General features: G+C 38.7%; 1 protein-coding gene across 5 annotated transcripts in view; it reads left to right on the top strand.

Annotated features, from left to right (window-relative positions):
- The window catches only part of ANKS1B (ankyrin repeat and sterile alpha motif domain containing 1B), a 1,152,360-nt gene that overhangs the window by 429,579 nt on the left and 709,076 nt on the right, over positions 1 to 13,705 (top strand). For all 5 annotated transcript variants that reach the window (XM_060025438.1, XM_060025440.1, XM_060025439.1 and 2 more), the window contains exon 10: positions 1,594 to 1,759. In XM_060025438.1, the coding sequence (XP_059881421.1) occupies positions 1,594 to 1,759 (166 nt within the window). The remainder of the gene's footprint in view (positions 1 to 1,593; positions 1,760 to 13,705) is intronic.

Below are 13,705 nucleotides of genomic sequence, written 5' to 3'. Positions count from 1 at the left end.
TTAGAATAAATCTACCACAACAACTTATCCCCTTTCCCACTTTGTGGGATAGCTCTTGAAGGACAGACTTTCAAATATGTTGAGAAAACTATTATGCAGCTGTAAGGCTTCTCTGGGATAGAACACTGCAGTTCCTTTCATCATTTCTTCTGTGACATGGTTTTTAAATCACATACCATCCTGATTGCTTTCCTCTGGACGCTTTCAACTTTGTCACCCTTTGTTGTTAAAAATAAATTACTCCCAATTTCCTGCTTTCAATAGAGTAGAGTGAACATAATTGACTCTTTGATGTGTGAGGGTCTGGTATAGTCTGAAAGCAATTACACTGACCTTGAATACTTATTCTGCTATACTGTAAGTATCATTATAGAAAAAAATAGGAGCTTGTACTAAATCTTTACCAACCCTTGGATATATCTTAGAAGATTTTTTGAAAGTGAGTTAATTTTTCTTCTTATTTGTTTTTTTCTTTTGATAGTGAAGTATGGTTTATAAAGATAACAAATATCAAAAGTAAAACATGATTAATTGTGAAATTCACCATGCAGATAATCTGTTTTTCTTCTCTAGTAAACTGTGAACTTTCTGAGGGCAAGGATTATGTCTTATTTGTTTTTTTTAAATCTCCAGCAGTTAGCACAGTCCTAGATGTGTATGATAGATGCCCAATAAATATTTGCTGACCATTAATGCCTTATATAAGAAGTAAAGATCTTGTAAAATGAAACAAATTCCAGTTTTTAGAATATATTGAAGAATCAGTAATATAAAATTGGACCTTAATTTTATCCTAACCTGAAAAGAGTAACCTTAGTATATTAGTTAGCAGTATTCAGCAAGGAAGTGTGTTGGGTGGGAACGCATTTACTTCTAAGTGACTGAAAACCCAATTAGCAGTGACTCAAACAATCAGAACTTTAATATTTGCTTAAGAAGCCTGAAGAAACTGGTCCTGGGGCTATTTGAGCAGCTCAGTGATACCATCTAGGTCCCAGGCTTTTTTACCCTTCTGTTGCCATTCTTGGCCTGTTAGCTTTTTGAGGTAAGAGGCTTACTGCCTATGGTTACAACATGCCTGCCCCCTCCAGACATCAAGGCTGCATGCAGAGAGAGGAAACCAAGGAAAGCCAAGGCTCTTAAAAAGCCTCTTTACATGTCTTTTCTTTGAAGAAAAAATATTTTTCCAGAAGCCTCCCAGCAAATTTCCCCTTATATCTAACTGGCCAAAACCTGAGTCATCTCTCTAGGAAGCAAGCAAAGGAGTAAAGTTGTGGGAATGACTGTGGATTAGTTAAACAACAGTTTATGCCACAAGTAGAAAATACACATATATTACAAAAAGATCTCATGACAGGAGATCAGGACCTCCCCTGATAACGTCAGGGGAACCAAATTATAAAGACCCTTCTAAAAAGATCACTGATAATATTGGGGTTACACTGTTGCATAACTTATTCAAACAGATGAACCATCACCTGTCAATCACTTTTAGAAGAACTGACGAACCTTATTATTTTTTCTAGTTTTTATAAATTAAACAGGCTGTGTCTTTATCACAAAGCTATTTTTATTTTTTCTCCTTCCTTTCAGGAGTCCTATCCAAAGAAGAGGAATTACACTATGGAAATTGTACCATCTGCTTCTCTGGATACATTTCCTTCAGAAAATGAGAATTTTCTATGTGATCTCATGGACACAGCAGTTACAAAGAAACCTTGCTCCTTAGAAATTGCAAGGGCCCCTTCTCCAAGAACTGGTAATATTTCTTACTGACATTTGGACCAATTCAATTTATATGCCTGCATATGTGAAGATGTGTCATTAATATTTAGATTTCCCACAATATTTAAAAAATGAAAGTGCCCCAATATAGTCACGATGATTTTTACTTTTATTTTTTTGCATTTTGAAGTGAGTCCAGGTAAGTTAGAGCATTTTTGATGTGAAGTCTCTTAACTTCTTGACAAGACCCTCATGGAGATGGTTCTGTCATGGTGAAGACACTGAAACATTTTAACAGTGAAAAACCTTCTAGGTCAGATACAAAACATTGGGTCCTTTAGAGTTCATAGCAAATTTGGTAGCAAGAGTATTTCAATATACTTTCCTGCATCCTATCTGCTTTCAGGTTATCAAAGCATACTCAGCTACTTTGTGTATTTTATCTCTTTTGTGGTATTTTCAGATCCATTGTTTTATTTTTTGCATTATAAACTGGTGAGCAAGGCAAACAAATATTATGCCTATTTTACTGATAAGGAGATTGGAGCTAAGTGTCTTATTTAAGATCTATACATTGGGGGGCCTTTGCTTGAACATGAGTTTTTGACTACCATCATGTTTGCATTCTGTTCCTTTGCCACTGCCTCTAAGAAAGAATGCACAGTAGTTAACATGAAAGCTAATGAGGGAGGAAACCTTCAAGTGGGTGGTCAGCATATTCAAAGCTGCAAAGAAGTTGATAGGAGAAGTTCTGAGGAGAAGCTTTTTTTTTTTGGTTTGATAATCCAATTGCTGCCTATCTTTGAATAGTAAGTTTAAGAAGTGATGTGATAAAACCAGATTTCTGGAAGTTAACAGTGAGACACTCGGAAATGCAAAATAAGGAAATGAGATTGGAGAATACAGGTTACCCTTTGAAGAGGATTAGAAGAGATTTGATGCTAACATGAAAAGAAAGTGGTATGAAGGAGAAGTGGATAGTTTAGTTTAGGATAAGTAAGACTTGGTCAGGTTTACAAGTTGGAGGAATTTGCTGGTGGAGAGCAAGAGATTGAAGACAAAGAGTAAAAAGAGAACTGAATAGGTAGAAATTAAGACTGAGCTAGTCTAAGAAAACACAGACATTGCTTCTCTCAGAGAGAAGAGAAGATAGAGCATTATGAATACAAAGAAAATAGGTACTTCCATATGGGTTCAATTTCTGAGTACTGTAAAAGGTTATTGACTGAAAAGAAGAGCTAGATGTTGAGAAGCGTTAAAGTAAAATTCAGATATACCATTTTAAGTAATAGGGTATGGTACTTTATAGAAGTGAACAAGTAGATTTTTGAGAAGCATTGAGGCCAGGGTGTTGTATGAATCATAAGCATGCAGAAAGAATATTTTAGGATGAGGTAAGAGCATAATCATGAAAATAGTTAGTTTATTGAGCATTAACTGTGTGCCAGATACTATTATAAGTGCTTTATATACATTATTTCACATAATCCTTACAATGCTGTAAGGTAATAATGCCATTATTCCCAATTCACAGTGAGGAAAGTGAGGCACCACAATATTAGGTAACCTCCCAAGGTTACGTGTTAACAGCGGATGGTTCTGGGACTTGAGCTTGTGTTGTCCACTTGTACTCTTAAATACTATCTATGTTAGTTATGCTGCTGCATTATATTAGGAGATAAAGTGGAATAGAAAGTGTGAACCAAGTACTGAAATCGTCAAGAAATGTGGAGGTATGCCTGGAAGTCCACATATGATAACAATAAAATCAGAAAAAGTATGTTATAATAGGATAGCATAATCATCAGATGAGCAGCAGATTTCGGATGAAAGTAGAATAGTGAGTGATTCAGAAGCAATCATGGAGCGTGAAGACAGTGCTGAGAGATGATAAGAATGTGAGTTGAATGAAAGATCTTCTGTAGGAGAGGTCATAGGGGAAAATAGTGGGGAAATCAGGGGCAAAGCTCAGTTAATGTAGGAAAATGGACGGTATATAAGTATGAAAATTTAAAAGAGCCTTAATTAGGGAATGGGGGTAAGGGTGTTAAGTTAGGGTTGGTGGAAGCAGGAATGAAAGCATTGTGTATTCATTAAACAATCAAAAACGAATTGAGTTCCTTCACATGCCAGGCATTGCTTTGCATGCTGAGGATACAGGGATGAAAAAGACATGGACCCAGGTAACAAGGCTAATAGGCTTAGAAAAACTCTCCTGCTGAAAACCAATAGACGTGCTGGATAAAAATACAGAAAAGGAAAACTTAAAAGCATCAAAAAGGTGACAGGAAGATTATGTAAAGCGAATAACATTTAAATTAGGAACTTCTTTTTATCAGTATATTAGTAAGAAATAATCAGGCAGTACATTGGTGAAGGTGGGAAGCCAGTGGAGCATTAAAGCCACTTTTGTCTTGAGGGAATTTGCTGAACCTGCTGTTGAACTTTGGTGCTCAGTCCTCTATGGATTTGTGTACAGAAAACAAATCTCTGTGCCTGCTCAGCATGAGGATTCTAACAGGAAATCCTTCCTCCATAGAGCTAGGAGCACAGGGGCTACACCCTCACAGTAATCAGAAATAGTCCTGCCTCATAACCTTCATTCTGAGGAGACTGCAAGGTCTGAAAAGATGATTTGTTGTGAGCAGAACAAGGGGAGAAATTCCTGAGGAGTTGTAACCATGAGCTGGTCCTCACACAGGTTTGCACCCAAAACGTATCATCCATATGGTCTAAAAAACATCAGTCCATGAATTTAGTTTAAAGTAATACCCTCAGTCATCAAGCAGAAGCAAATGTAAACGTCTAGAGAGGAATGTATTATCTTCCTAGGCCCCAAATAATTCCTATAAATACTTTTGCAATTCAGATGATCAGTTTACAAAGATTAAGCCTGAAAGAAAAAGATCCCCAAACAAGAATCAACAGAAATAAGAACGAACAGATACACACCTGAAAGACTTCAAATACTGGAATTATCAGATATAGACTATAAAATGACCATGCTATTATAAATAAAAGGTAAGCTTGAAGGTATTTTGAGGAATATAAGATGGCAGATATTTTTGCTGTCATTTTTGGAAAATATAATCCTGCACAGTCTGCCCTCTGGTCACAATGATTTATATCCTTTTCCTATGCAAATTGCACTCATTTTTTCCCTCAGGATTCCCAAACATCAGCTCATTACTGCATGAACTCCCAGACTAGGTTCAGGTATGTGTGAGTCGTCCTGGTGCAGTTCTTATGGTATAGGTCCTTGACTACCTTTGCTCTTGGCAATGATGACCTGTGAACTAAAGAGACAAGTTACCAGTCTCCTGTCCCATAACATATAAGAGTGGGAAAGGCATAGGAAAACCACAATTGACACTCCCATTCAAACACAGGGAAAATAGGGCATGCAGCCATCACTAGTCTGTGGGAATTCTGAATCTAATCAAGCACAGTTACTTGATTAAGGCTTAGTACAATGGAGTAGTAATTGGTTTCTCTGGCTCTTGGTTCCACCCTCCAAGTCATTCTTCTTTTTCCATAAAAAGTAAACCATGTTTACAGCTCAGTATCTTTCTCACTTGCTTACTGTCTATAGAAGATTAGGGGTCAAAAGACCTCTTTTCATTTTTTATTATCTCTTTTCATTTTATACTACAGAGATAATCTACTGATCTACTTTCTTTTAAAACTTTGTGGGCTTCCTGTGTTTCAATTTATACTCCATTAGACAAAAGCTTATATTTCAGATAAGTTTTTCTCTGCCTTGTGCTCCTTATAAGAATTCTGTGAGACAATGTCCTTGAGGTTCTTAGGAACCCTGTTATTAAACAAGGAGGATCTGTGAGGCATGCCCTTAAATCCTTAGACGGTCTTTTGTCTGGCTTAAAGTTTCTACGTGGCACTACCTGAGATCTTTCTTAGGTCTTAACATATGATCTTGTATCTCACCCACATTTGGTCATTGGCCTTATTTCTTTGAGGATTGTTTGCCATTTGGAGCAGCTAGAAATGAGAAACCCGTTTTGGTTTTGTACCCAGAAATTTCTGGCCTCTTTGTATTTAGTGGGTCATTCTTTAGTTCCTCTCTCTACTGGCATGTTATCGTGGGCAGCCAGATGAAGCTGGGTTGACTTTAAATATTCTGCCTGGAAATCTCTTTAGCTAGATCATAGAATTCATTTGGTTCAGTTTCTTTTCTCAGTGTTATTGCAGAAGTCAATGTTGCCAAACTTTCCTCTACTTTATAAATGACTCCCTGCCTTTAGGTTCCAATTATTACATTTGCTGTCCTATTTAAGCCTTCAGCAACAACTTTCTCATAGCTTTTTAGACTTCCACGAATCCTCTCCTTGGCCTTTAGCCTTTCACAAGCACTCATTTTGAGGCTCTTCCAGCTTTTGCCTGCTGCCTCGTTCACAAAATTAGTGCCATGTATTTTAAATTTTTATTACGGCAGCACCCTGTTTTCAAGTATTAGAATCTGTTCTGCTTATTGATTGCTATATAACAAACCACCTCAACACTTAATGTTTGAGCATTTATTTTGCTTATAAATCTGCATTTCGGGAAGGGCTTGGCAGGGATAGCGTCTTTCTGCCCCAAGTGGTATCAACTGGGGCAACTTGACTGGGGGCTGGAGGATCTATTCTCAAGACCGATCCTTACTCATGTGGCTGGAATGGCCTACTTGGACTTCAGCATGGTATGTAAAAGTGTTCCAAGAGGAAGTATCCTAAGAGAACGAGGCAGAAGCTATGTTACTCCTTATAACTTAGCTTCAGAAGGCAACATTGCTTCCATTGTAGACAAGAGCCTGCATATATTTAACTGGAGGGAATTTAATTCCCCTTCCCTTTTATGGAAAAGTGTTATCTAAGTCATATCGTAAAAAGATATTCTTACAGATACATTTGGAAAATACAAACTTCAACAATGCCTGCGTTGTTCGTTGTTATTGTTGTTTTCTAAGTGGGATAAGAGTTAATTTGCATGGGTACATAATTTTCCCCAATTGTGTTCAATCATTTGGATTCAGTATAAAAGAAACCAATTTACTCAGCTGACCCAGGCTTAATTTATAATGATTGGTGGTCTTTGTACTTTGGGCTGTGATTGTGAATCCTAGGGTTGAGGGAGTCCAGAATTAAAAATGGAAGAATTTTTTTTTAAATGATAGGAATACAGATGAATATGAGAGTCAGAGCAGTTTCTGTTCCAGTTCTAGATGGAACCTTATCAAGTGAACCTCACAAAATTCCCCTCCATAAACAACATAGCAGGTAGAAGGGAGCATCAATATAACTGTCATCTGGCTGGATGAGGAAACAGCTCACGTCTTTTCCTTCTGTTGATTCCATTAACCTGTACCTTAGGTTTTGCCTGGATCCAGTTACTTCCAAGTCTCTCATTCTGCTATGCTTAGCTTTGCCTTCTTAGGACCAACTAATTAAGCTCATGAACTTAGGGGAAGTTATGGACTTCTCTTAGAGTTACTGATGTTTTCCCTTTGTTAGTAAGTCCCTTATTATCTAAAGGTAGGACTTCTAGAAGAGGAGACCTCTCTTGATGCACATGAGTCATTTGGAGGCCCTCAGATTGAACTGGGTAGGTAACTACCCTACAGTTCCTCACTTAATAAACATTTATAGAGTGCCTCTGGTGTTCTAGGTCTCATGCTGCATGTTTCAGAAGAAACAGAGTGAAAGGTAAAAATCCTGATACTTAGGAGCTTAGAAGTGTTAAAATTAAGGGTAATAAGTTCAATGAGAGAGGTGAGCGTAAGGTGTTCCAGGAGAGTAGAACAGGAGGTAGTGCCTGATCTGAGCCTCAAAGAAGGAAGAGTTAGATGAATGAATGGGAAATATATGGCTCTCTAGGCCAGGGAATAGTGTGTCCAGAAATTCAGATGTGTGGAAGAACTGCTGCATTCACAGACTATGCCCAATATAGCATGGTTAGAGCATAGAATGAGACTAGGGAAAAATGCATAAAAAAAGAAGTGACATGCTGAAGGTTGGATAGCAGAGTCAAACCACTGACAGACTTTAAGGAGGGACATGATAGATTTTTGTGTTTTAGAACGATCTCTCAGGAAGCAATGTGGGGGATAGATTGAACAAAGGCTAGAGGCAGGAGGATTAATTAGGAGATCAATGTGCAGTCTCAGCAGAAAATGATGATGGCCAGGAGAAAGCCAATGCCAACGAAGAGGGGGAAGCGGGAACAAAGCTGAGAGGTATGTAGGAGTGAAGCTCATCCCTTCTCCCCGTGGGATTCTGCCATTTGGAAAATAGTAGCCAAGGGAACTAAAGAATTATATCTTAGGGTATGTATTCTACAGTTTTTGGTTAACTGTGCTGGATAACTTGGCTCAGTTTTACAGACAAAATGAGGATTTCTACACATACAGGAACTGCATTCTGAAGCTTTTCCTGGAGAGAAAGAAAGACAGTGAGGAATAGAGAGAGACAAAGATAGAGATGGAGAGAGTGGAGGGATGACCATTTCTTTAGAGGGACGGTGATAAGTTGATTTGTGCCCCCATCCCCCCTACCATAAAGGTATATTGGAACCCCTAGTACTCCTAGTACCTCAGAATGTGACCTTATTTGGAGAATTGGAGACAGGATCTTTATAGAGATCATCAAGTTAAAATGAAGTCTTTAGGTGGACCCTAATCCAACATGACTCATAAAAAGGAAGACACAGACATGTGCAAAGAGGGAAGACAGTGTGAAGAGACATGGGGAGAAGATGGCCTTGTAAAAGTCAAGGAGCGAGGCCTGGAACAGATCCTTTCTTCACAACCCTCAGGAAGAACTAGTTCTGCCAACACCTTGATTTTGGACTTCCAGCCTCTAGAACTGTGAGAAAATACATTTCTCTTGTTTTAAACACCAGGTTAGTAGCAGCCTGAAGAAAGAAATACAGGGGCTGTAACTGAGCACACAAACTCAATACCTAGATGGGAGAGGTGAATTAGGGTATTGGGGTCTACAGGGGCAGATCATGCCCGGACTTGCTTGTCTCAGAGGCTGTGCAGCCTGAGGGTCTTGGCTGTAACTGCTATTGTCATTCATGGGTATGCAATATGTATTTTTCTCAGAAAATCAGTTAAGTATGGATGTTAGTTCCCTCTCTGTGGTCTCTTTTACTTATTAACTAGATGAGCTAGTATAAAACAGGTCTCATCCTGACCACAAGAAAAAATTTTTTGTCATATCAACTGGTTTAATTTAAATACGAAAGCAACTTATTAGTAAATCTGTATTCAACAAGATTTTACAATTAAACCAGAAAATGAAGCATACTCCTGCAAGGAGCATTTTACTCATGCCTCAATGACTACATATTTATATAGAATAAAGAATATTGCTCTAGTACTAGGCTCATTAAATAAAGATGAACAGAAGTCCAGTCCTTGCTTGGTAAATTTTCTAAGACTTATGTTTACTCAGTCAGTATTGAATCATATTTATTTCCCTTATTGCATTGAGCAAAGTACCTTACGTAATCGTAGTGGTGACTCAGTTACATAAATGAATGAATCATTAAATGAGTGAATGAATGAATGAATATCACCCTTAAAATAAAATGGCTATGATAGCAGAAAAATCCCTTATGAAATAGTCAGGTGCCATCAAAGATAGTGTTTTCTTATCTGCCTTTCATTTACACAGGGGAGTTTTTCCATTTTATGGTTACTAGGCAACCTGTTATTTTGAATCACTTAGTACGGGCTTTGCTTACTATGGATGCTCAATAAATCCATTTTGATTAATGAGCAATTTACAACAACACCAGTGAAGACTGTTCCAATCCTGTTGGATAAGAATAAATGATCTCTGATAAAAAGGACACAATCAATAGTACCATGCCAGGATAGTGTGCGTCTTGGTTACCTTTATTCAATTTGCTAATGTGCTCACTGAACTATGGTCAACCTGAAACAAAAATGTCATGTGGTGAATAATCCTCCACACCTCACTACACCTCCCCCAGTATCCTGAAATAGGTCGTAGTGTGAAGGTGGTTCTATAACTTATTTATACCAAAATATTTTTTGAAACGGTGAAGCTTTCTTAATTCTAATGCCAAATTTTTGAAATTAAAAGAATTCAGACTGGACTAGGGCTAATGTTTATCTCTGCTAAGCAAGTGGGTAGTGTCAACATGAGTTCTGTGGGTATGTTTAACTCATTTAAGATAGCAAACTATTTTTAAGCCCCTTGAAAGCATTCTTCAACATACAAACACTGGCCTTGCTGATAAGAACCATTTTTATCAAACAGCAATTATTTATTTGCCATTGTCTCTGTGCTCAGTGCTGTCTTAGCCATTTATTAAGGCAGATCTCTGCGTGGTAAATTTGTAACCCAGTGTTAGTTTATAGAAGGGCAAAGAGAGAAAACTAGGGCAGCAGTACCTGCAGTGAAATCCTGGTAAATTAACCATTCTTTCATCCATATGGACAGTTAACTAATTTGAAAATGTAGTCATCTCAGTTTGATCAAATTGGGGGAAGTTTGTTTTATTTGGAAAACTACGTCCTAAACAAAAAGAACATTATCGCTTTTTTTCCTCAAACCAATTCTACTTGTTCTATACATGAATAACATGAATCATAGAATCATAAGATTTCTAAAAATACAATGAACTCTTATTAAAGTGATTATGTGGGGGATATAAGCTTTTTCTGATGTCATATATGGTATCCTGTGGAACAGAGATTCTCTGTTCCACAGAGAATATAATAATGAGGTAAACATTCATTAATTCATAAATTCATGCTCACCAAATTCAAGCAGGCCCTCCACACTGCATCTGTCCACTCTTCCTTTACTCTCCTCAAACCTCAGATACTTTATCCTACCTTGTCTCTTACTCTCAGCAGATGACCTCATAGTTTAATTAATAAAGAAAATTGGAGCAACAAGGACCTAATGTATGGCACAGGGAACTGTATTCAATATCTTGTAATAGCCTATAATGGAAAAGAATATGAAAAAAAATATATGTATGCATAACTGAATCACTTTGCTATACACCTGCATCTAACACAACATTGTAAATTAACTGAACTTCAAAAAATATGGTTAAAAAAAAAAGAAAATCAGAGCCATCAGGTGGAAGTTTAACGTCCTCCACCAAGTCTACAAGTACAACTGCCCCTGTACCTTCTCCTGCCTATTCCTCCTGTTAAAATAGAGGGTATTTTTCTCATGCTATGTATGGAAGGTCAGCTCCAACCTCTGTGCTCCATGTCTCTACCTTCCCAGTAATTTGACCCTTTCATTCACTCCTTCTCTCTCCTGTGGTTTTTGTTGTTGTTTTTTTAAAATTTATTTATTTTATTTGTTTATTTTTGGCTGCGTTGCGTCTTGGTTGCTGCGCGTGGGCTTTCTCTAGTTGCGGCAAGCAGGGGCTACTCTTCGTTGTGGTGTGCAGGCTTCTCATTTTGGTGGCTTCTCACGTTGCAGAGCAATGGCTCTAGGCACGCGGGCTTCAGTAGTTGTGGCACACGGGCTCAGTAGTTGTGGCTCACGGGCTCAGTAGTTGTGGCTCATGGGCTCTAGAGTGCAGGCTCAGTAGTTGTGGTGCACAGGCTTAGTTGCTCCATGGCATGTGGGATCTTCCCGGACCAGGGCTCGAACCCGTGTCCCCTGCATTGGCAGGCAGGTTCTTAACCACTGTGCCACCAGGGAAACCCTCCTGTGTTTTTAATTGTCCTTCCCTGGGCCATGCACAGTAACATTTAAATCTGTTTAAGTTTTTTTTTTTTTTTTTTTTTTTTTGCGGTACGCGGGCCTCTCACTGTTGTGGCCTCTCCCGTTGTGGAGCACAGGCTCCGGACGCGCAGGCTCAGCGGCCATGGCTCACGGGCCCAGCTGCTCCGTGACATGTGGGATCTTCCTGGACCGGGGCACGAACCCATGTCCCCTGCATCGGCAGGCGGACTCTCAACCACTGCACCACCAGGGAAGCCCTGTTTAAGTCTTTTTCATTTGAAAAACAATAACGAACAGAAGAAGCAACTAATAATGAAAGCGACAAATAAAGAACTAAAAAGTTCCCTGATCCCACTTGATTCCTCAGCTGCTATTCTTCTCTCTATCCCCTTCACATTCTTAGTATGTTCATTTTCTTCCTTACCTTTCACTTCTCAGCCCACCTTGTCAGGTTTCCAGTCCTCACTGCTCTGTTGAAAGGTGCTTTCTAGGAGGCCAGTGCCTCATCCATTAGGCTACTGGGGCTGACGAAAGGTGCTTTCTAAAGGTACCAATGACCTTGATGTCACAAAATCTAAAGGACATGTCTCAAACCTCATTTTTCTTCACCTCTCAGCAGCATTTCACGGGTTAGTGACACCTCCATCTTGACATCTTTTCTTCCCTTTGCTGTCCAAGGGAGATTTTCATCTTATGCTGTTCTCTCTATATATTGACAGCCGATATTTTTCTGTAAGGTTCTAAAAGTTGGGAGTTCCTCAAGGCTCAAAGTCCTCCCTTTTCTATTTACTTTTCCCTCTTCCTAAGTGATCTCATCCATAGTATGGCTTCTGTTACAGTCAACATGCTGAAGACTCCCAACTATTTCTGGTCTAGATCACTTCCTCTCAATTCCAGCCTCATCCATCTGTCCATCTATTGAATGTCTCCACTTATATGTCTCAAAAATACCTTGACCCCAAAATTACACTTATGTCTTTCCTTCCAAACTTGCTCTTCATGCAGGGTTCCTTCTCTTAGTAAATGACTTAATCATTCATCTGATTGCAGAAGGCTGTGTGTCATTCTTTCCATCTCCATCTTCGTTAGCTTCCATATTCAATCAGTCACCAAGTCTTGTGGTTTTTAACTGGAATAGGTTGTAGGGTGAGGGTAATTCTGTAACTTACTATTGATCCCTAACTACTTCTCAAATCTATCTGCTTCTCTTAATCTCTACCATCACCAATTACTCTTCTGGATTATTTTAATAATAAAATATTATTTGCCTATTTGCCTTCCTTGAATTTATTATTCATGTTGCAGCCAAATCTGAGTGCATCACTCCTCTCTTAGTGACATGCCACTGCTCTTAGAAAGATGACCCAAATCCCTAGTAAGGTTCAGAAGGCCCTGAATAAGGTGATATATTTTTTTCCTTTTCATTTCACACAATGTCCTCATGTCACACCAGTCTCTACCTTTCCAACTGGCCCTCTTTAGTTCCTTTTAGTTCTTTAATAGGGGCAGCTCCTTTCTATCTGTGGGCCTTCACATGCCTGAAGCAATGTCTGTTTCTACTGTCCCTTTTCCTTCTCCTTCTCCCAAGTAAATAACTTGTATTATTATTCAGGGAAACCCCCTTTGTGGGAACCCACACATACCTGTGCCCCAGACTAAGTATGTATATGGATGCCTCTGTTTTCTAATTTTTTAGCACCTTCTAATTTTATTTTCCTTTAGACCCCGTAGTTGTTTTTATTTTGTTTTTTTTTTTTTTTTTTTTTTTTTTTTTGCGGTACGTGGGCCTCTCACTGTTGTGGCCTCTCCTGTTGCAGAGCACAGGCTCCGGACGCGCAGGCTCAGCGGCCATGGCTCACGGGCCAAGCCGCTCCGCGGCATGTGGGATCTTCCCGGACCGGGGCACGAACCCGTGTCCCCTGCATCGGCAGGCGGACTCTTAACCACTGCGCCACCAAGGAAGCCCTAGACCCCTTAGTTTTGATTGAGATTATGTAATTATTTTGGGGTTACTTACTGTAATATCTGTTTTAGTTTTTTGTCTTGTAGAGTTTACCATCTTGCCTGTTCTCCAATTGCAACCATAGTTTCTAGCAAAATCGCTGCCACATAAAAGACACTCAGTAAATATTAATGAAAAAATAATAATAGCTAATGTTATTGTCTACTTATTTTATGCATATTAACTTATTTAATCTTAAGCTATATATGAAGTAAATAGTTTTATCATTACTATTTTGCAGAAAGGAAAACAA

The sequence above is a fragment of the Delphinus delphis genome, chromosome 11, assembly GCF_949987515.2.
Source record: "Delphinus delphis chromosome 11, mDelDel1.2, whole genome shotgun sequence".
In the NCBI taxonomy this organism is placed as follows: domain Eukaryota; kingdom Metazoa; phylum Chordata; class Mammalia; order Artiodactyla; family Delphinidae; genus Delphinus; species Delphinus delphis.
The sequence above is the reverse complement of the archived record's forward strand: the minus strand, read 5'-3'. Positions and strand labels throughout refer to the sequence as shown.